This window comes from Lupinus angustifolius, chromosome LG01 (genome assembly GCF_001865875.1).
Source record: "Lupinus angustifolius cultivar Tanjil chromosome LG01, LupAngTanjil_v1.0, whole genome shotgun sequence".
Classification (NCBI taxonomy): domain Eukaryota; kingdom Viridiplantae; phylum Streptophyta; class Magnoliopsida; order Fabales; family Fabaceae; genus Lupinus; species Lupinus angustifolius.
The window spans coordinates 230,900-253,773 of record NC_032009.1 but is presented as its reverse complement, the minus strand read 5'-3'; the positions used below and the strand labels follow the sequence as shown (position 1 = coordinate 253,773).

Genomic DNA, 22,874 nt, shown 5'->3' with positions numbered 1-22,874 from the left:
AGAAACTGTAATAATAGAGTAGAAGCAGTAGTAGTAGAAAGAGAGAGAGAGAGAGAAACTTCTTCATCACTCTTGTTCTGATCGGAATCTCTCATTCTGCGTTTGAATTTTGTAGATTCTACTTTCTCCGTTTTCGTCCGTACAATGGAACGGTACGGACGCTCCAGCGACGAGGGATACCAAGGTCATTCTATCATTTTCCCTCTGCTTTTTTATTTATTTATTATTTTCTAAATTGGTGAGAATTTGAAGTTACTATAACTATTAATGAAGTGTGTCTTTGTGTTTCGGTTTGATCCATATTATATAGATTTTATGATTAAGTGTTTTACGATATTGAGTTGAATTTTGAAAATGCAGAGTCATCATGGCAAGGTAGTGGATCGTACCCTCAGCGACCCGGTGAGGCTGATTGTATCTACTTTCTTAAGAACGGATTTTGTGGCTATGCCTCTCGATGTCGCTTCAATCATCCTCGTGATCGCGCTCGAGTAGTAAGTTTCTTGTTTCTCATTCCTCTATTGTGTTGATCTTGTATGTTTTCAGTTTATTTGTGTTAACCTTGCAGAATTAGAATGCTCTCTTTATTAATGGATTGAATTGAGTTTTACTTGTATTGTCAACTAATATCACTTAATTAAGATGTCTAATTGTCTACATTGGACACTCTGATTGAATTTTTCATAATTTTGGGGTAACTATGTATGTCTGTTATGTGCTGATTAGGTTACTGGAGCTGCAAGGTCTGGATCAGGGGAGCATCCGGAACGAGTTGGTCAGCATGTGTGCCAAGTGCGTAATAATCTACTATTAAACTTCTATGCTGAACATGCATAGAATGATTAATTACCTTTGACAATTGACATTGTATGCGTTGAATCGTTTTTTGTATATATGTCAAGCTAAGGCTGGACTGAAGTTCACTTTTGTTTTGTTTTCTTGTGTCCTTAAAGTTTGGTGACATTCCTTTTGTCCTGATTATATATGCTTTTACTTAAACCGCAGTATTATATGAGGACGGGATCATGCAAATTTGGTTCTTCCTGCAAGTACCACCATACCAGGCAGGAAGCAGGCATTGCTGCCCCTGTGTCACTAAATTATTATGGATATCCATTGCGAACGGTTCGTATCACTTTATATTTATTGCATAAATTCATGCATGCTTTGTGAATGCTAGGATCACATTTTTTAGTCATAACTAAAGCTTGCTCTGAATTTGGTTTATTGTAAATAATAACAGGGTGAGAAAGAGTGTTCCTATTATGTGAAAACGGGACAATGCAAGTTTGGTACCACCTGTAAATTCCATCATCCACAGCCAGTGGGCGTCCAAATTACAGCGCCACCACCAGTTCCCCCACTTTCACCTATGCCTGTACCTTCCCCATTATATCCAAATGTACAGCCCCCTTCTGGTTCCTCATCACAACAATACGGTGTAGTGGTTGCAAGACCACCTTTGCTATCTGGCTCACTAGTTCAGGGCCCCTATGGGCCTATAGTAGTGTCCCCTACCATGGTTCCTTTTTCTGGCTGGGGTCCTTATCAGGTAGGCTTATCATTTCTTTTTCACTGCTTACTCAAGTTATATCTGCATTCATTGAAGCTGTTGAGTACTTGGTGCAGGATCCTGCGACAAGCCCAGTATTTCCTTCTACTACTCTATCTAATGTTGGTTCAACACAATTTTATGGGATAATGCAGCTCCCTTCACCACAAACTGCATATGCTGGGCCTTATCAGCCTTCTGGTTCCTTAATTGGTCCTTCTGGCAGTAGTCAGAAGGAGAACTCATTGCCAGAAAGGCCTGATCAACCTGAATGTCAGTATTACCTTAAAACAGGGGATTGTAAATTTGGTCCATCATGTAGATATCATCATCCAGCAGATATGAGTGCTTCAAAAGCGAATGTGATCCTTAGTCCTATGGGTCTTCCGTTGCGCCCGGTAATGATTACCTTTCAACTCCTTTGTACTGTGATGCCTCATGCTGGGTTATGAATTATATATCCATGATGCATCTCTTTCTTACTCAAACTCTTATAGTGATTGGTGATTAAAATGGTTAACTCTGAGGAATAACACAATTGGTATATGATATTTTTCTGGCAAAAAAATTGGCTTGTTATCTTTTTGCTTGCATTTTTTATGTAGGATTCCTTGCTTTTCTGAACTTAAAGTTTAGTTTTCAAATCATTACTAACAATAGATCAGCGCTGGAGCCATTTTTCTTTGTTCTTGTGCTTTATTCTTATTTAAGATAACTCTTTTCTAGGATGGTGATCTCTATCTTTCTATTTTCACGTATCATTAATTCATGTTGGGTTATACCATGCATGTACAATATTTAAAACCTGTTTGACTGACCTTTTGGGTGATCTCACTAGGAATCTGTAAAAATAGTGGGTTGTTTGTAATGGGAAATTCTGTAATTAAACTCTTCTTTCAAATATTTTGCTATGGATATGTTCTTTGCCAAAACATGGAATACTGTATACTATTAATACTTGAACAGTTGAAACTTTTTGTAACTTCTATTTTTTGTAAGACATATCCCCACATCTTCTGGAGCACATCTTCAGTTAACAGAAAGCTTAGAGATGTCCTTTTATCAATATTTTTAACAATCATCTACCTAGTTTCATACTTTCATTTTGTGTTCATATTTCTTTTTCAATGGTCATTATTGTATGCCTTATTTAGTTTTTGTAAGTGTGCTTTCCAGGTCCCTTTTCATTGTGTTATTATTTTCATAATAGTTTAGTTCACCTTAATGCATCTTTCATGGCATTGTTGTTTTCTTTATTAATCTTCGATGGTGCTAGGAACAAGAATAGGCAAGTATTTTAGTTGCTTTAATTTCATTTATGACTTCAGTTTTTTAAAGAAGTATCACTGCAACATTGAGTTTGTCTATTCAGTTGAATTCTTTTTTGAAGAAAAAAATTTATTTGATTGCTTTCTTAGATTCTTAATTGTCAAGCACCCAATGTTTGTGTTTGATAACCAGGGGGCATCAGTTTGCACTCATTATACCCAACACGGAGTTTGTAAGTTTGGTCCTGCATGCAAATTTGATCATCCTATGGGATCACTGAGTTATAGTCCTTCTGCTTCTTCCCTTGCTGACATGCCAGTTGCACCCTATCCTGTGGGTTCCTCCTTTGGTGCTCTTGCTCCGTCATCTTCATCATCAGAGTTACGGCCTGAACTTGTCTCAGGATCCAGCAATGAGCCTGCTTCATCCAGAATGTCTTCATCAATGAGCACATCAACTGGATCAGTTGGCTTGACCTCGTCAACGGGTGGACCAATTTCTCATTCAGGCACCCAACCATCTGTTCAGAATTCAAGTTCTTTAGCAACTATCGATGCCACCAATAGTACCACTGTCTCTTACACCTCAAGCTAAGCAATGTAAATCCGTTCCTCATTATCACCCCTTATCTCAATTTTAACCAGGCATGATTATTCAAGGAGGTCTTCAAATAGATTTCATTTTTCCGTCATCCTAGTTCCGCATTTCAGTTATAGCAAAGGGCAAACCAATTATCGGTGTTCACACAATCTTTTTGTGGCCATCCCTTTGGTCTTGAATAAACCATGGTCAACCCTGAGAATTTTAGCAACCCATACATCCACCTTGCTTTTGAATAACTTCAAAATAATCTGTAAGTTGATTATGCACATGTCCATCCCCACATCACCAATTTCTAGAGTTGTGATTACTTCAATCTTTTTTGATGAGGAAATTCTTGACCTTGGCTTTATATCTCTTCACTACAAAACCTTTTTTTTATTCTGGGGGCACTTTTCTAATTTTGACCTTGGGTTTACTCTGAAGATATGTGATGTTTAGGCACAATGAGGCTTCACATTGCTATATTTTTAAAATGATGTTGTGACTAGTCAAATGCTTCAGTAAGTACTTAAATTTATTACAGAATAGTACATGAAGAAACACATTTAAATTAACTCATTTGAATGTGTAATAAACTTTTCTCATTTTCAATTTGTTTCCGTAACTCAGCTTCCTGTGAGATTAGATGAGTTCTTGGCGATTATTTACTTTTGTGTCATCCCCATTATTTCCAATCAACCTCTATTATTAATAAAAGTTAAATTATTTGCTCTTTCGACTCAAATTATTTGAGTAAAGAAAATATTTTGATAACAAATATATTTATTGTAAATAGAATTTTAAAAATGATCTTATCAATAGGACCAAAACAAAAACTCGAAATAGTGTTATAAAAGTAGCAGATGGAATATTTCTTAGCAAACTACAGGCCATTTAACTTAAAATAATTGAGCTTTTTATGATATCATTCTTCTCTCAAATAGGATTTGGGATGCATGCTTGCCCCACTACTAAGTAACTAACAATGATATATTGCTTCAGCATGAGCATAGATATTTTTTAAGAGTTAAGCTTCTGTCTCCAATTGTATGCTTGCACCATGTAGTTGACACTAGGCATATATGCTTGCTCAGGAAATCACATTGGAGTAGAATAGAAATGTTAGCTTGGTGAAAGGTAAAGAATAGAAAAAAAGAGTAATTTAACAAGTATATTTTTTAGCTTCAAGCCATTCTCTTTCCTCCATAAATCTCTAATAATCAACTCACAAATATATCATAAAAGGGGAAAATAACTAATTGTTCGAATATATATATATATATATATATATATATATATATAATAAATACCGTATTGGGATTTATGCCGGGTCATTTTTAGCATTTGAGAAAATATGTTTACTATTATAGTATTGAGTTAATAATAAGATATTGATTTAATGATTTAAAGACCCTTCGATTCCTAGACAATATAATATTATCCGTCAATATTTAATCTCTAAGAATAATGCTTGTTGAAATGGAGAAATTAGTTATTTATGTAGAGAGCTTCAAAAATAATGTTGAGTTGGTTAATAGAGTATAATAAGAAGGTAATGATTTGACAAGAAAAAATATTCAAGCTTGTTTTTTATATTATAAAAGTGAGAAGGTAAAGTAAAAAAAGAAAACATATATATCTAATCTAATCAATGAATAGTGAGCAAAAGGGAATGTAGTGCAGTGCAAGCAATAGATTAGAGAATCGCGGGTTATTGGCTTCACTATATCTTTCTGTGAACCTATGCTATGCTATTTGTTGAATGCTTGTGTCTTTTTTGTATCCATAACTTTAGACAACTAGCAGAAAAGAAGCATATAATCATGCTATCAATATGCATTACATCTATGTATAGATATTAATAAACCATATATATCCATAATAATGACTTTCCCTTGATTTGAAAGTGAGAGATAGTATTAGTCTAGTTGAACTTTTTGAACCAAAAAGAGCACACACCATGTGTGCAATTTAGAAGTAGATAAAAGACTTGCTAGACCCAAGTTACAAGACTTAAAAACAAACGTACAAGTGCATGCAAGTACACAAAAGTTAAAGCTAAGACATTTCAACACACACACACATACACATACTCCTTTGATAAATGCACTTCTCAGAAGAGTGGATGGTAACCCAAGTCTACATCCCCAAAGGGTGGAAAACAAGTAGTTGTTGAAGATGCAGTTTGATTCATTAGCCCATAGCTTGGACTAGTGTCAGTAATGGGATACTCATACTCATTGTACAATGTAGTATGATCCATGCACACATCTTGGTCAACCCTTAATGTGTTGTTATTGTTATTGTTATTGTTGTTGTCAAATATAAGTGAAAGTTCACTTGAATTCCAATCCCATGATCCTTGACTAATAACTTCACTTGGATAAGAAAATTCTGACATGCTATAAGAGGCTTCTTGATAGAATGAACTAGTCATGTGATCAAGAAGTAACTCATCACTCTCAATGGAGCTTGTGTTGTTAAATGAACTTACCTTTTGATCATCACATGGAGCACTTGAAATACTATTTCTTGAGTTTGAACTGTTGGTAATGGAACCAGAACTAGGTCTAAAACAATTATCAGGAACAATGCATTCAAGATAACCAGACTTAGAGTCATTTGAAAAGAAGAAATTATCATCCTGAACTGAACCATAACCAGTTTCAGCAACACACATATAGTCATTGTTCAATGAAGGGTTTTCAGTGTGATGAGAGATGGTGTTTTGATTGGTTTGTTGTTTGGTTTGAGCATTAGTACTAAGAACCTGTGAAGGTGGCAAGAGAGGTTGAACTTGAAGATCCATTGGAGAAGTAACAAGAGTGTGAAAGTTGATATTATCTGAGTAAACAAAGTTAGTTCTTGCTTGGTTTCCTTTCATGGAAAGAGCAGCTCTATCATAAGCAAGAGCAGCTTCTTGAGCAGTGTCAAATGTACCAAGCCAATGCCTCTCTTTTGTTGTAGGGTCTCTTATTTCAGCAGCATATCTACCCCATGGGCGCCTCCTAACTCCAAGAAACCTTCCTGGTTCTGATTGTTTTCTTCTCCCTCTTCTCTCACCAGAAGGGCATGTGTTTCTTTGAAGAATAAGTGATGAGCATATCTCAGTTTTGTTTGGTTCATATGATCCTTTGAATGATGATGCACTTGAAGTGGTTCTAGAGGTAGATGACATAATGGCAAAGAAAATGTGAGGTAGATAAGTGAAGTTAAATAGTGTGAAGTAACTGAAGAGAGAACACAAAGAACAGAAGGTAATAAGAGCAGTGGAAAGTTATGTTATGATGAATGAATGAATGAATGTGTGAAGTCTTTTAAAGACTGTGACTTGTGAATGATGAAATTCTTTGGAAAACTATACTTCCCTTTTCACTCACTTTTTAAATCCTTTCTCTTTCTTATTTCTATTATATCTCTACTTCTTTATCTCATTTACTTTAGAGTTAAGTTAAACAGTGAAAATAAAGATTCCATTCACTTGTCAAGTACTTTAAATAGGCCTCTATGAACTACACTCTTGAGTTTTTATTTCTTTGCAACAGTCACTTTCCTTCTAGTTCCAATGACAATCTAAGATGTGGTTTATGTATCCTAGTAATAAGCACAAACATTGGTTTAATAACTTGGAAAATTTTATATGTTTACTTTACCATTAGAACACAGTGAGTAATGTACTAAAACTTAGTCACCTAATTGTTACATCAGGTCCATGTAAGGTGTTGGGATTTGATAATCATTCATAAAATTAAAGTGTATAGATAAACCACTTTATTGTCAAATCTTGTCTCTTATATTATCATGTGCTAATGAAAACATGTCAGGTTAGCTAAAAAATATAAGTCTTTATTATTGTTGATGTTTTTACTTCATTATTATTGTACAGAATAATACACGGGACATGATTTGAGACAACAAATCTATGTTTATATTGGTTAGGCTTGTGAATTAAATACCTGAAATTGACCTCGGAAGCTTCTTTCCGATGCAAGGAAAAGTAGTAATGAATAAAAGACACACTTATGCACCAAAAATTGTTATTTTTTATGCATGTATTAACAAATGTAACAAATTCTTTACCTTTATTTTTGGTATAGGCCTAATAGATATTGACCTAATTAAGATATGTTTATGAGGTAATACATATAAATGATTGGTAGAAATGAAATCAATGTTATTATAGTGGAATCAATCACATACAAAACCACAAAAGGAAAACAACTACATGGTTTTGTCAGCATACTCCTTGAGAGTCTCAAACATTTGAATTAAGAGGTATTAATCTTACTATAATATTGATAGTGTAAAAAATTATAAACAGTCAGTGTATTATTCATCATTCATTTATATTTATTTTGTTGAAAAATCAATTATGTTTGAAAATAAATGTTGAATGATACAGTAATAGTGTAAAAAACTTTTACTGTCGGTGTATATTTCATTTTCTCATCTTACCATGACATTAAGTAGCTGCATCTATTATGCACATGTGAATCCGCATTTTATGCAAAAGAATCAACTAATTACATAAGAAACTCTTGTTTGCTTCATCATTTTCAAAGGGAGCAGTTAAAATTATCTCAAACCACACACAAAAATTGTCAAGAATTTTAGAGATGACCCCACAATGGAGTACAAAAATGAAAACCTCCCTTTTATAGGGTCCACTATACAATTTTTTTTTATTTTGTTCATCTAGGCATAAGATTCAGGTATCAATTATAGAAATTTTAATGTAATCAATTGTAGAATTTTTATTTGTGCTAAACTGATCATATTAGTTGACTATGGTCTTAGCCTTTGAGAAATATAAAGTGCTTGGTTATGATTGCATTTAAGTGTTAAGCAACTTCTCACTCTTAGAACTAACCCTCTTAGATAAAAGTGAGAGTAAAATTTCTTCTAATGTTAAAACTTATTATTATATGGATTATGTTTGTATTTTCACATGAAGGAGCACATTAAAAGAAAATTTGTTAAACAGTTTACTATATTCCTATACAGATTAATTCATATTTAGACTAACACAACCTTGTGAATATACTCACTGCATAATTGTCAAGGGTAGCAGAAAAAATTACATAGAGTGATTACCTTGTCCCATGTAACATGGATAGAGATTACATGTCCTCATTCATGTATCACTTGATGTCTAAATCAATCAAAAAATTATAAAAACAGAAATTAATATTTTAATATTATTTCATGAAGTTTAATTGGTTTGGAACACAAGGACATTGAAACATGCCTTTTAGGTAAATCACCTTTAAGCAATTTTGAACAAAATCCAATGATGTGAAAAGGGGTCACCATCTCTCATCTCCAAAAGCCAATTGTAAAAGGCTTTAGTCAAAAGGGTAATGAAAAATATAAAGGACACTTTGCAAATTGAGTTGGATTAAACCGCCCCACAAAGTTAAAGCACCGTGCGGCACATTTTTATTAATTCTTAGTCCCTACAAGTAAAGTAAAATTGTACTCCTTTTAATTTATTAGTCTTCAATCACTTTCCTATATAACATTGGAAACAGCATAATCATATCAAATTAGTCTAGCCGTGTTCATGTTCTTAAACCATGTTTGCTAAATTGTTGATAAAAATATTATAGCTTATGGAAATTAGCTTGTCCAAAGTTAATTATAGAGTTGTTTGGTAAATTGTTAATAAAAAAATTTAGCTCTAGAAACTAGCTTGTCCAAAGTTAATTTGGGTAGTTTTTATTTATGTGATTGAAGTTCTCAATAGTTTCTGGACAATATATCCTTATTATCACATCAATTTATATATATATTACGGAGAAATCAACTTATTCCAAGAGTAATTAAAATAAACTATTTCATATTCTACTCATTCATTCTATAGAAACTTAATGATTCGAATTAATGAATAAATCTGAACCATTAAATTTTTATAGAATAAGTTGTTAAGATATTGAGTAGTTTTTTTATAACTTTAGAAGTAAGTGGATCTTTTCCCATATTATTATGTCGGTATTTGTATTACTAGTTCGTCAAAAAAACTCCCATTCAATTAATTAGGTATAAAATGATAAGCTTTTAACTACAATCCTATATCCTTTAATTAGCTAGCTTGATCATAGTTATAAGTTAAAATTTCACAACTATATAAGCTAACTTTATGAAAGAGAACCTTATATTTTTTTAATGGTACAACATTTTACAATTAGTAATAGCATGGTGGCTCTTGTAAACTTGTATTGGACCCATGCACTATAGTTTGTAAGCGATGGAAGTGAAAAAATATTCAAATGAGAGAGATGTGACACATATTCAACTAGATTTGTTTAAGATTCATTATTGAATTGTGTTTCTTTCTAATTGATTAAACTTTGAATCTAAGACCCTTGACTCTTCCACTAAAGATTTTATGATGCAGAAAGATACTATGTTAGCTCTATTTGGGTCCCATTGTGAAAAAGCAAAATAATAGAATTGAGCATGGTATCATAGTGCTCTCGTTTACCAAGACAATTGAGAATATGAAAAAAAACAGAAATAGAAGATTGAAGAAATTAGCTAGGAGATTTATTTTCTGTTATCTTAAATGGATTTAATATGTGTTTAGTTAATGCATGTCTGAGAAATTTTGATTTTAGTTCTACCACTTTTTCTTAGTTTTTGGTTCTTACTTTAGTTTATCATTTTAGTTTTAACTTTGTTCACGATATGTCTATACCACAATTTGTTACGTCTTCAAGTAATATGATAAGTATTAAATGTTTCACTAATGACTAAAAATATATAGTTTTGGAATATATAAGAATGAAAATCTAAATAAATAATTAGAACTAAAAACAAAATTGATATATTTTGAGGAGAAATGTTCATGAAAGGTAAAAATGAACTGCAAAAGAAGAAAGGTTAGTGAAGGCACATCTCAAAATTAAAGACTGCCTTTCAAGTTGGGTCCCCTATTTCAGATCAATCACATATTGATATTTAATAAAAGAAAAATTTTAAAAACAAAAATTAATAAAATATAATATTTTGATTGACTTAAGAGATGAAGTAAAATATCATTTAAGACATGTGATCGATGTCCTAGTTTGACGAGGTACTTTACAGTTTAGACTTTAGACATCTCAAAAGTACATGTGTTTCCTTCATAATGGCCAAACAAGACCACATAGAAACATAGATATGTGTCCAGCTACTATTGCTTGTATGTTATATGTGATAAATGCTATATCTTATAAAAAATAATAATTAAAATCCTTTTACTTCCTTGTAAAATATATATATATATATGAAAAATAAGTAGACAAAAGAAAATTGTAGTTAAATATTATACGCATTTTTATTCCATAGTATTGTTATTTGTGCAACTCAATTTTGACAAATTTTTTTACTGATAAATCAAATTACTTTTATCTCTACACACTTCTCATAAAAATATATAAAATCCAAAAACTAACTAAAATTTATGATATTAATGTTATTATTTAGAGTAAATTAAACCCACACCCTTTTTTGTACTTACACAAATCATCCATATTTTATATACAAACATTATATTGACTACTATGAGAAAAGAGATAAGTATAATACTTTCAACAAAAAGATAGTGATGAATGTAATTAAGTTAAACAAAATATATTATATTGCATAGACAAATCTAAATAATATAAGAGTTAATATGTCTCTTGAACTATTTGGATTTATTTCACAATATATTATATTTTGTTTAAGTTAATTACACTTATCATATTTTTTGTTTAAAATATTACACTATTGCAGAATGGAAAATGAGTGTATACATATAAAGTATCATTGAGTTATTATGAACATACAAAAAGTGAAAAGATGAATTTATATAATTTTACTAAAATTAAAAAGCGTAAAATTATTTCTTTTTGTGTATTAGATGGATTTTAGTATGTAGTTTTGTGGTGAGGAGAGAATTGTTCACGTTCTCCAAAACTGGCACACACTTTTTTGTTAATGTTTAAAGGTCGTCCGGAATTTAGGGGAAAAGATAAGTATGTTTTTTAGGACCGGAAATACTAATGGTCTTTATGTCACAATGTTCTACATAATATCTTATTTCATCAAACTACGTGTGTCAATCAAATCAAAGTGTATAACAAATGTTTTATTTTCTGAGTTCATAACCAACACAATGCTATTGCTATGATTATGTGTTGATTAAAAACAAAACATGTATTACTAATAGGTATTCGAAAAAATAGAGTTTTCAATTGGCCTCTGGAATAGCCCAAAGGATATAAAAGCATATATAATTGGTGAAAGGTTAATATATGAAGATTTTGCACCTTTGCTTTCTTTTCTCATATATTTTTCTTAGCAATGCAGAATCAATAACGATAATCATGACGAATTCTTGTGCCAATGGAGCTACTTTATTTTGTGTTTTAATTAAGTATATTAATCAAACATGTGCTTTAATTTTCAATTTGATAGAAGGCATATCTAATGTACATAATCTAAATCAAATTTTTATATTGAGGAATATAATGATTTCCAACGTTCTTCCTATTTAATGATCTCAACTATTCATCTTATTTAATGATCTAAATTGATTTATATTAAACAGAAACTACATTATAGAATACTAAACTCCACTATCTATTATATATTGTACTTGAAATACAGTACGGTAGTTAGCCAATTTGAAATCACAATTATTGTTTGAACTAGCAACTCATAGAAAACATGAAAGCAAGAGACAAACTTGTCTCATGGTATATTTATTGCTTCTATTAATATACAATCAACAATTATTTTATTTTTGAAGTCAATAACAGTTGGTCCAAATAGTAAGAATTATATATTTTTTGTTGCATATATATTTTATGAGTTTGTATAAACTTAGAAAATAAAATATATCTTCACATGTGTATATAAATTATATCTTCTAACCACTAACATCACAACTATTTGACAATTTTTTATAAAGACAAATTAAAAAAAAAGACATATATTAAGATTTTACTGATTTGAAGAGATAATTTATCTCCATAAAATTTGGGTAAATTATAAGACTCAAATAACAATAAAAATAATATGTATCATTATTGAGAAAAATTATATAGTAATCTTATACGGTTATACATAATAAATTATAAAATAATGTGTGGTTAATAAAATGGGCCAATTTAACGTATATTATTGTGGAAAGGATCCTCTCCAGTACTGATTACATGTTATTTTCTATTAAAAATAAATAAAAACTCTTTAAAAAATTCTCAACCTTATATTTCAGTACTGGTTTCTCCAGTACTGGAGAGGAGTTGAACTCTGTTATTGTAGTGTAGGAGTACGTGTTGGATATGTAGACGTGAGTTTGGTCTTGCAATGTGAAAGTGGTGAGTGTGTACGGCCAGGATTTTGTGGGAATGCTGTTCCTTCATCCAAACAGTGAAACCGGATCTTCATTGATTGACTACTCAGATTTCACTTCATCCTTCATTCCATTCCATTCTACACGCATCTCTCATGTAATAATTTAATTTTTTGTAACAATCTCTCCGGTATAAGTAACTAATCTTTTTCAGGATATGTAATTGCTTTTTCTAAAAAGTGATACTTCCAAACATCAAATTATTGATCTTTTAGTTTTTTATAGGACATTAGTTAGACATTTCACTACTAGATCAACACAATGTTTTAATTACAGATTGAATTAAGTAAAGAAAAATGATTTTTACATATTTTGTCATTCTAAAGAGGTTCTCTCGTTTTCATGTGAATTAATTTTAAAACATAGCTCCCGTAATTTCAAGAGTTTATTGTTAGTGGCATTTTGCCTTGAAGCCAAAAATTATAATAAGGAGCTGAGCTGCTTCATGTTTTTTCTTCTTCTATAAACATGAAATAACTTGAAGTATCAATTTAATAGCTCCTAGAATATATGAAGAGAAGGAATTCCACACTTTATATGATAAAATTTTGATAAGAAACTTGTAACAGGTGACTAGACTAATTATATTCTTAGATTATTTAATGGGTTACCTTATTAAATCTAAGGTGAATACATTCACCTTAGAAGAGTGTTTTGTTATGATGGGAGAGCTAAATAGTATGATAGATCTTCAACCAAATGGTGAAATAGAATGATAACATATAGCATTGTTGTATATATTGAATCGAATTGCAAGTAGATCATAAAACAAAAAGGCCATGGCCTTAAAATCTAGTGGTCCATTCACCATGAAACAAAAACTAGCATGGCCCAAATTCTAAACTCACATGTAAAATACCCAATCTAGTCTTTTTGGTAAACATATGGTTAAAAGATAATTAATTGTATTCATATAATACAAAAATATTTATAATTAATATAAAGATTTAAATATAATTAGTAAATCATCTATTATTATTTGAGAAGTTAATAATAAATAAATAGGAATAATTATGGTATAATAATAATGTATAAAACTTTTACATTGTCAATATATACATTTGATCTCTAAGTGACAATTTATTTCAATTAAAATTATATTAGGGAAATTCAATGATTTTAATTACCAAGTAGAATTAATAAATGTCCATAGAATCAATGGATATGATGAAAAATTAATAAATTATGTTTCTCACATGTATCCTCGCACTAGAGGCAATCCTGTCCGAGTCGGGAATCCACAGGAAGTGGGGCTAACTCTCCCAACGAGCATTTTTTCCATCCACAAGACTCGAACCGGGTCTTGCTTAAGGAAAATCAAACATGTACCACTTGAACCAACACCCGTTGACCATTAGAAATGAATTTGTTTATATTTTAAAAAAATTGTTGTTAATAAAAAGACGAAATGCATAAAAAATAGTCTCAACTCAGTGTTTCTGTTTCATATATTGTTTTGGTACAACGTACGTTTTTTAAATCGGGAGCACAACATGAAAACGGGATCCTAAAATAATAAATAAAAAAAAAATAGAAAAAGTGAATTGTAGGTGAAAGGAAATCAGAGAGAGCATCTGCGGTGGTTGCGGGGGATGTATAGCGGTGGTTGGAGCGACGGCGAAAGCTATGATAGACAGCAGCGCAAAATCCCTCCCGCTTCTTCCATGTTGTGGGTTCGCAATCTTCGCCGTTTCATCGGATCCGGTGCTGGTCTCGGTTCCGAAGCCTTGATGGGTCTCTTTTCCCCTTTTATTTTCATTACACTAATAATATTCAATGTTATTTCAGTTTATTACTTTCACTCTCAAACCCTAACCAACGCAATACTTTAATCTCTTGTTAAATTTCACTTTCCAGAGCTTGAGACAAAGAGAATTTTGCTTGACATTTTCAAAGAGAAACAGAAGAAGAGTGCTGAAGCCGGTACAATTCCAAGTTTCTACAAGAAGGTATGTATGTTAAACTAATATACTTCATTTTTTTTATTTATATTATGGATTAAATTTGCTTTATATTTCTCCTCACAATTTATCTGTATCAATATAATCTTTTTCATTAGTTTAATTGTCTTCTCTCGATTTTTGAATCCCCTTACAAAACTCACAACTAGATGCAGATTCAACTATTTTATTTTTCTTTAATTTGAATTTGATAAGATAACTGTCATATACTTGCACTCTGATATGTAGAGCTCTGATATGCTGTTTTTCTTTATAGGTAATTTTGTCTATGCTTACAGATTATATTATACAGTATGATTTCTTAATAAATATTTGAAGTTTAGAGTTCACGTCGTTGATCTATATCTTTAAGATTCAACAAAGTGTTAGGTTGACTTGACCCTAACACAACCTTCACCTTTTATTTCCACCTAGTGGAATTAAGGTTTGACTGTTGTTACATTTGAAATTTGGGAATTGGATTTCTTTGACATTCATGTAAGGCCTCCATCTGTAATTAGAAAAGTGGTATCCCTTTATTCAGAAACCTGAAGATGGATCAATAAGTCACAGAGTCCAGAGATTGGCGAAGTATCGGTTTCTAAAGGTATAATTTTCTAGCTTATCTGTTTGTTTGTTATTATCTGCTTAAACACTTCATGACTGTGTCATTTGATGACATTCATGGTACATTGAACAGAAACAATCAGATCTTTTACTCAATGCTGATGATTTGGATGCAATGTGGGTGTGCTTAAGAGAAAATTGTGTGATTGATGATGCCACTGGTGCCGAAAAGGTGTGTCACTTTCACATCTGTATTTGCTTATCGTTATTTTGAATTTTTATGATATGTAGATTATAGTCATACTACATTTGTCTTAGTGAAGTTTAATAAATACTTAAATTCACCACAAAAATCAGACGAGCTTGACAGGTTCAACTCCACTGGTTATAAAAAAAGATGAACACCTAAACACTTGCATTCATACGAGAAATACTGGTTGGTTCACTATATCCTTAATAACTTTCCATGCTTCTGGCTGTTCTTCATTTGGTATTAGGTCCTTGAAATGTACTCTGTATATCCTTTTATTGGAGTTTGATGTGTTTTATTGTGACTTTTTGCTGAAAGAATCTTTTTTCATATCAAACATTAAACTTACTTTTTTCTTTTTACCATGATCAATGTTTCATGTTAAATGGGGTCATACAAGTTCATGTTGTTCAACCAATTGAAAATATGATATAAATTTGCCAAAATTTGAATTTTTCTTTATTATGAACTACGATTTTCCTTGAACTGTTTCTTGGGTTCTTTAGCTTTAACTCTATTTTTGCAGCAATCCTGATGCACATTTCAATTTGTTTCTTATAGATGAATTATGAAGACTTCTGCCACATAGCCTCTGTATGTACAGAGCAAATTGGTCCCAAGTGTCGGCGCTTTTTTAGCCCTTCAAACTTCATGAAGTTTGAGAAAGATGAGCAGGGGAGGATTGCCATTCTGCCCTTTTACCTTTATGTGATGCGTACGGTAGGTCACCTACCAACATTTACAATTTCAGTGGTATTGTTGTTTAATTCTCCTAAATACGATTATATTATTGGTCTGGTGTTTCCTTTCTCCATTGAAGATTTATTTTTCTTTTGCTTGTTTTTTCCTTGATGGATCTATCTAATGTTTATGACAGCTACCTACTGATTATGGTTGTGCAGGTTTCACTTACACAGGCAAGAATTGATATGAGTGAGCTGGATGAGGATTCTGATGGTTTCCTTCAGCCACATGTATGCATTCTTATTGTTACTAATCATCCAATTGTTTAAAATTGAACATTCAGTTTAGTATCACCTTATTTTTTGACAGACTCATAGGAAGTAATTGCTTTTTTGATGCACTTTTCTATAAACTAATTTTCTCAGTATGAACTATCAGTGGGCCAACTGTCTGTATGGTGTCGTATCTATTGTTTCACACATTGTGATATAACCTTTATTTTATTGTGCATGCATATATTTTTCATGTTCTGAACTTGAACAGATTCTTATATCCAATGATTAGGTTAACCTTGATTTCTCTCTCTCTCTCTCTCTCTCATTTTTCTAATCCTTGTCAGGAAATGGAGGCCTACATACGAGGTCTTATACCCAACTTGGCACAATTACGTGATATGCCAGCAGCCTTTGTCCAAATGTATTGTCGTATTGCAGCACACAAATTCTTTTTCTTTTGTGATCCTCATAGACGAGGTTTGTATGTCTGATATCTTTTTGCTACTACGTTTTGCTGACATTATTATAGTCAAATTGTCCTCTATTTGGATTTAGAGTTTTTTTCACTACACAACGACATGTTTTTTCACTACTGTTTTTTTATGTGCAAAAAAAGACATGTTTTTAAATTTTAAAATACTTAGACGAAACCTAGTGAATACTTATGACAAATTAGCTTATGTTTTTTTTCTTCAATTTTACGTTGATTGCAACAGTGGTACGCTTGCATATTACAAATTAGTGTTTTAAGAGCTATTATCACTTATGAAGGACTCACTTCTAAAGGATATAAATATCAGATTCCATGCATTGATTATATCCTTTCACGAGCACATATCATTTTGTAAATACTTTACTACTCATAATGATTTACCCCGAGGTAGGGCAAAATTAACACAATTCTTTTATGCTATGAGGTGGAAATTAAAAATTATTGAAGTTGGTATTTTGAGGTTGAGTTGGTAGGAAGGGGCAGTAAATGGTGTAAGTTAATCACTGTTCTAGCCTTCCAGGTGTGGCATGGCAGTTAGTTGTGAGAGTAAAGGCTTCTCATGTACTCAAATTTTCTATTATAAAAAGTGTTCATTGGTGCTAACATGCCTGAATTGATTTTGAGCTAATTTAGAATATTTTTCATTTTTCACTTGAGTTATCAAAGTCTATATAATTATTTATTTCTTACAGGAAAAGCTTGCATCAAGAAAGTGTTGCTTAGTAATTGCCTCCAGGAACTAATGGAGCTTCACCAGGTAGGTTTTATAAGAAGCTTTCTTAATGTAGAATGACACGTCATGATATTCAGTTCTTGCTCTCTCTCTGGTTGTTTCCTTTTGTCCTGGACCTCCTGATGCTGATCTTTTTATACATTTACCTCATGATTTACTTCGTTTTAATTATACATGTGAACTATATTTTGCTCTAGGCTTCTAGCTTCTTATAAGCTCTGATTGGTAGGCTCTTTGTTGAGTATGATGTTATCTATTTCAGGAAAGTGAAGAAGAAGTCACAGACACAGAACAAGCTGAAAACTGGTTCTCATTGACTTCTGCTCAACGTATATGTGGTAGGTTGGTTTTAGGTTTCAAGACTCATTTACATCTTGGTCCATTGTACACCCATCTAGTGTGTTTTTCATATATGCGTGGGTGTTGGTAGGGAGTAGAGATTTTTCTTTCTAAAAGTCACATTGCTCTATGTATTATTTCACGTATTTTCTCATTGAGAAATGTGTTTACATGGACAAGGCTGAACTTCATGATGAATGTGTTTCCAGTTAATTTGTGTTTATTTATATCCCCCAATTTTTCTGCAGACATGTTCCTTGCCCTTGATAAAGATGCAAATGGGACATTGAGCAAGCAGGAGCTTCAAGAATATGCAGATGGGACTCTGACTGAGATTTTTATTGAGAGAGGTAAAATGTTTACCATTCTCCAGCTGTGATGGTGTAAATTTTAGGAATAATTACCATTTGCATGGACAACGTATTCCAAAATGCTGGTTTCCTTCCATTTCTAATTAGTAATATTAGGCATGGTTGCTTGCTCATAATTATGCTGTCCATTATCTTCTGAAATTGTTTTTTACTTCTGGATTGCAACATCATAATGGACTAGGTTAGTCACATGTTACGTTCCTTGCATCCTTGACCTTCATTTTACTTTTCTGTTATGTGCTTTGTGTAGTATATGATGAACATGTTCGCCGTGGAAAGACTGGTGGTGGGAATTCCCGGGAGATGGATTTTGAGAGTTTCCTGGACTTTGTTCTGGCTTTAGAGAACAAAGATACCCCAGAAGGCTTGACATACTTGTTTCGGTGTCTTGATCTTCAAGGGAGGGGTTTCCTTACTACAGCTGATATTCACTCACTTTTCAGGTAAGCATTGATGGTGCTGCTAGTATACTATTTATTTAGTATTCACCGCTATCTTTAGATTAGTGTTTGCTTCTTGATTGTTTCCTATGCCTATTGATTTTATTTTGCATGTCGTATTGGTATTCTATTTATTACACAAGTGAGTTTCCAAACTTGTAAACAAGTAATGAATTCTTGCAATTATTGGAAGAATAGAAGGGGGTCATCCAAATGCCGGGATGTTGCCTGATACAATCTTCCTACAGAAAAAAACTGTTGTTTCCTACTTGTAGTACTTGAGCAAGTCCTACAAGTCTCAAATACACACAGTGACAAGTTTCTAAAAAGATGGAACTAACATAGATCTTTGATGTCCTTAAACTGCTTAATTGATTTTGTGATTAAATTGATTGATTTATTGGAAACAGAGATGTACACCATAAATGGATTGAGGGTGGCAACTATGAACTTTGTATTGAAGATGTAAGAGATGAAGTATGGGATATGGTTAAGCCAACAGATCCCCTTCAGATAACATTGGCTGATCTACTGGCATGCAAACAAGGTGGAACTGTAGCCAGCATGCTCATTGATGTGCGCGGTTTCTGGGCTCATGACAATAGAGAAAATCTTCTCCAGGAAGAAGAACCAGAGGAAGAATAACCACACTCCTCTGGAACTCGCTGACACGAAACTGCTACATTTCCTCTTAGAATTCTCACAAGATGTAACTGCTCATGTCTGAGCCATTAGATGTGAAATCAATTATATTTATCTGAATGTTAAGTTACACATAAAAGTTTAGTGTATTCTAGCCCGTGTTTCCAACATGGATTTTATTTCAGCCAAAATGCTTGTCATGATTGTTCATAAAATATTGTTCTGTTTATCTGTGCTAGTGATGCTCATTACTTTCTCATTCCCAATAGCTTTAATATGAGAAACTGAAATTAAAGTTGGTTGGGTAGCAGTAAGCAGCCAGTAACTGACTATGGCTGGTTGAATTTTAGATCACATTGAAATGACATAATGTTGACAAAAGAAGTAATCACATTAAAATTTACATTAACCTCTTTACATTTATTATGTTGTCTAAAACTTTAATTTGATTTTAATCTTTATAAAGGTTAGCATGACATAGAGTCTTTCACTTACTAGGGTCCGAGAAATGTAGATATATATAGTCTTATCCTATTCGTGCATGTATTTAATTCCTATCATTTTTAGGGAGGTTGTGATTTGATATTTGGGATGGGAATTTAAGAAACATGCTTTTGTAACTTCCATAGATTACAATTTGTCTTTCCTTGGGTAACAATTTTTATATTATACAATGAAGTCTTAGATACTCTAATATCTTATACCACTACATCTACAATATAGTAAAGAACACCGAGAGGGCAATTGGTCAGTAATTTCTGCTTCACTCACTCCAGATGCCTATACTGAACCACTGCATCATAGGTTTCCATGTTGTAGCAGCTCTCAGAAAAACAGCTGGTGGCAAAACAATTGAAAAATGATCAGAAGATGATTTTATCAGGAGAATAAGTACAAGAAAAAGAAACACAGTTAAACAAAGGATGGATCATCTATTCATTTCTCCACACAAAACATATAGATGGAAGAAGCAAATTGACAAAAAAAGATGCAAATTGGTGCAACATGCAATAAACCAAATTTATCTTCATAACACTATTTAAGTTAAATAAATAAACAAAAAGCTCCAGTCATGCTATTTCTGAAATCATCAAAGAAAAAATGATTTTCATAAAGTATTCAATGTCAAGACATAAACAGAAAGGCTATCAGATGCACTCAAATGCATTAGGCCTTGGAGTACAAACATCCAACATAACATCATATCTTTTCAATCATTAAATCATATTAGACAGGATCACAGCACAAATTCAGTGACTACATCACATGAAAAGTACTCAACTATATATAAATAGTAGAATTCAGCACCTTAGTTCATGCCAGAAGGTACTAGCTTTATCATGCAGGAACGGACGAAGAGGATGAATGAAGGCATCTACAACATCACACTGCCCAGATGGCATTCTAGCTTTCTCTTCTAGCCAAGCAATGAACTGTGAGGTCACCACATGAACAATGACAGTAGGATCTGGGTCCCCAAGGACAGCTTGTAGCTCCCTCTTTATCCATGGCTCAATCCGTTGTAGAATTTCACTTTTTACAGCATCTTTTCTGGATTTATTCTGCAAGTTCAAACAATGAAAACATTCTCATGGGAAAATTCTTAAACAATCATATAGGTATGGCTAAACAAATTTGTTGCCCCCTTTTCAGCTAAGGAAAGATGTGTAGTTCAGACAAAGGCAAATTCAGAAGTCGCAATTTCACATCATTAGGAGGATAATATAAAGGTGAGCCACAATGAAAAACTGCATGCTAAAAGACAAAAGTTACAGGTAATGCAGTAATGCTTAATTTGGGTGAGAAGAAACTAATCTGATTGCAACAATGTGAGGGAATAGAAAATGATAAAACTTGCTTATAACAGTAGAAGTATTGAGAAAGTTGTGTATAAAAACTTCATAAATAATAACAAAAACTGAAAGAGCATTCGCATAGTTGATTAAACTGAAGAACCTTTTAGTCTTTTACACGGAAAGGCAATGAAACTTTACTTGAGAAAAGAATAAGATATCCTCCAATAAGAGGCTCAAAATTATCAAAACCAGAACTAAAAAACATCATCAAGTATGAATGCTCAAGAATCTTTGCACATCGAAATAGAAAATCCTCTCGACTAATCATTCACTAAACACTTGGAAACAACATTCGCTTGTGAGGTAAGGTTGCATACATCAACTGTCTCCCTTTTTGAACCATTCACTAAACACAACAGCTTACACTTTATCCCATAAAAGACAGCTGAAAAAAGTTGTCCTTGAAGACTTTGGAAACCCTCTGCAACTATAGACACAGCATGCATTGCACACCAAAAAAATTGCCATCACATATTTTCATTCCTACTACCAATACATACATACCGGAGATGGGTGTCGTTGCAGCATGGAAACAAACAATTTGCACGGACTGCAGCCCTTGCATCTTGTCTCAAGACACCTTAGTGTTGTGGGATCAGGTTGCAATCCAAGATTGTTGTATATGCTACAAAAAATATGAAGAAAAAACACATAAACCAAATAAATGACACAATAACAGCCAAAACATGAATCTCTAAGAGAGTTGCATAAAAACAAGTTACATGATTGTACATACTACCTGGCACGCCATTCTAGTTTCCTCTGAGCAATAACATCTGCAGTAACAAAAGCAGGATTACCAAATGATCTTCGCCATTGCAATGCCCTCCTATCAACCCTTCTTATTCTTCTACCAACAATTCTTCTTCTGCGCAAATAATATTTCTATTAGCTAAAGTTTCGATCGTGAATGGAAAAAAATGCTCGCTAGGATGTTCTGGGTCAGACAGGATTGACTCGAATGCGAGGATACCTATTCAAAAAGTTTTGTACGGTATTTTTCCTAATCTACCCACATTAACTTGTTGTTCCTCCACTGTTTCTCCAATATTAAAAAAATAATCTTTTTCCAATACAAAATTTCTTACATATATTCTAAGTTCCAATTTTAACATTTTCCTTGTTTTAATCAATTGGGTAGCTATGAATTGAATGAAAAGAAGTAACTTTAATAAAAAAACTAACGTGGTAGTGGGAAAATGTGATTGGGTATCATGAAGTGGTGGTAAAAAGTGTTTGCGGAAGGTAGTGGAAGAAAGGTTGTGGATTGAGAACCAAGAATTGAAGAATGAATTGCAGAGAGGGCAAATTCTACGGAGCTGACTCCAACGCGCAATACAGTGAGTGCAGTAAGCGTGGTAACAACGCGCTAGAACCGCAACTTGTTTGTAACGAGGTTGTAGATTCATCAAACATATTGGACAATTACGATCTCGAATCGAATCACACACTAGATTCCTCTCTCTCTTTCTTCTTTCCATCATCAACAATCAATACAC

At 32.6% G+C, this 22,874-nt stretch overlaps 4 protein-coding genes across 8 annotated transcripts; 2 read left to right on the top strand and 2 right to left on the bottom strand.

Annotated features, from left to right (window-relative positions):
* On the top strand, window positions 1-4,074 carry LOC109343735 (zinc finger CCCH domain-containing protein 34-like). The gene is made up of 7 exons (XM_019582187.1): window positions 1-184; window positions 361-494; window positions 727-792; window positions 1,006-1,125; window positions 1,244-1,552; window positions 1,630-1,950; window positions 3,014-4,074. The coding sequence occupies exons 1-7, from the start codon at window positions 145-147 to the stop codon at window positions 3,413-3,415; spliced, it is 1,392 nt and encodes a 463-aa protein (XP_019437732.1). The 5' UTR covers window positions 1-144; the 3' UTR covers window positions 3,416-4,074.
* Window positions 5,287-6,685, bottom strand: LOC109341580 (ethylene-responsive transcription factor LEP-like). The gene has a single exon (XM_019579544.1). The coding sequence runs from the start codon at window positions 6,579-6,581 to the stop codon at window positions 5,517-5,519; it is 1,065 nt and encodes a 354-aa protein (XP_019435089.1). The 5' UTR covers window positions 6,582-6,685; the 3' UTR covers window positions 5,287-5,516.
* On the top strand, window positions 14,235-19,740 carry LOC109343705 (probable serine/threonine-protein phosphatase 2A regulatory subunit B'' subunit TON2). Of its 2 annotated transcripts, XM_019582151.1 has the most exons (13): window positions 14,235-14,519; window positions 14,643-14,734; window positions 15,270-15,332; window positions 15,426-15,524; window positions 16,104-16,262; window positions 16,445-16,516; window positions 16,846-16,978; window positions 17,687-17,751; window positions 17,990-18,065; window positions 18,315-18,416; window positions 18,688-18,880; window positions 19,288-19,568; window positions 19,609-19,740. In XM_019582151.1, exons 1-12 carry the CDS (start codon window positions 14,378-14,380, stop codon window positions 19,520-19,522), a joined length of 1,431 nt encoding a protein of 476 aa, XP_019437696.1. In that variant the 5' UTR covers window positions 14,235-14,377; the 3' UTR covers window positions 19,523-19,568; window positions 19,609-19,740. The 2 variants fall into 2 exon arrangements, with proteins under 2 accessions (XP_019437696.1, XP_019437687.1); XM_019582142.1 differs by having other exon boundaries at window positions 19,288-19,740.
* LOC109343686 (E3 ubiquitin-protein ligase Topors) lies at window positions 20,118-22,874 on the bottom strand. 4 transcript variants are annotated; one of them, XM_019582105.1, is made up of 5 exons: window positions 22,561-22,874; window positions 22,115-22,243; window positions 21,880-22,000; window positions 20,828-21,081; window positions 20,118-20,356 (listed from the first exon to the last, which is right to left on the bottom strand). In XM_019582105.1, exons 1-5 carry the CDS (start codon window positions 22,857-22,859, stop codon window positions 20,287-20,289), a joined length of 873 nt encoding a protein of 290 aa, XP_019437650.1. In that variant the 5' UTR covers window positions 22,860-22,874; the 3' UTR covers window positions 20,118-20,286. The 4 variants fall into 4 exon arrangements, with proteins under 4 accessions (XP_019437650.1, XP_019437659.1, XP_019437668.1 ...); XM_019582114.1 differs by having other exon boundaries at window positions 22,115-22,240; XM_019582123.1 differs by having other exon boundaries at window positions 22,115-22,237.

What these genes read in the sequence shown, in the direction of transcription:
- LOC109343735 (XM_019582187.1), top strand. Translation starts at nt 145, where the DNA reads ATGGAACGGTACGGACGCTCCAGCGACGAGGGATACCAAG. An exon ending in TTGGTCAGCATGTGTGCCAA is followed by an intron (nt 793 to 1,005) that starts GTGCGTAATAAT and finishes CTTAAACCGCAG; the next exon opens with TATTATATGAGGACGGGATC. An exon ending in TGGGTCTTCCGTTGCGCCCG is followed by an intron (nt 1,951 to 3,013) that starts GTAATGATTACC and finishes TTTGATAACCAG; the next exon opens with GGGGCATCAGTTTGCACTCA.
- LOC109341580 (XM_019579544.1), bottom strand. Translation starts at nt 6,581, where the DNA reads ATGTCATCTACCTCTAGAACCACTTCAAGTGCATCATCATTCAAAGGA.
- LOC109343705 (XM_019582151.1), top strand. Translation starts at nt 14,378, where the DNA reads ATGTATAGCGGTGGTTGGAGCGACGGCGAAAGCTATGATAGACAGCAG. An exon ending in ATGCCACTGGTGCCGAAAAG is followed by an intron (nt 15,525 to 16,103) that starts GTGTGTCACTTT and finishes TGTTTCTTATAG; the next exon opens with ATGAATTATGAAGACTTCTG. An exon ending in ATGGTTTCCTTCAGCCACAT is followed by an intron (nt 16,517 to 16,845) that starts GTATGCATTCTT and finishes AATCCTTGTCAG; the next exon opens with GAAATGGAGGCCTACATACG.
- LOC109343686 (XM_019582105.1), bottom strand. Translation starts at nt 22,859, where the DNA reads ATGATGGAAAGAAGAAAGAGAGAGAGGAATCTAGTGTGTGATTCGATT. An exon ending in AAACTAGAATGGCGTGCCAG is followed by an intron (nt 22,001 to 22,114) that starts GTAGTATGTACA and finishes TATTTTTTGTAG; the next exon opens with CATATACAACAATCTTGGAT. An exon ending in ACCTTCTGGCATGAACTAAG is followed by an intron (nt 20,357 to 20,827) that starts GTGCTGAATTCT and finishes TTTTGCCACCAG; the next exon opens with CTGTTTTTCTGAGAGCTGCT.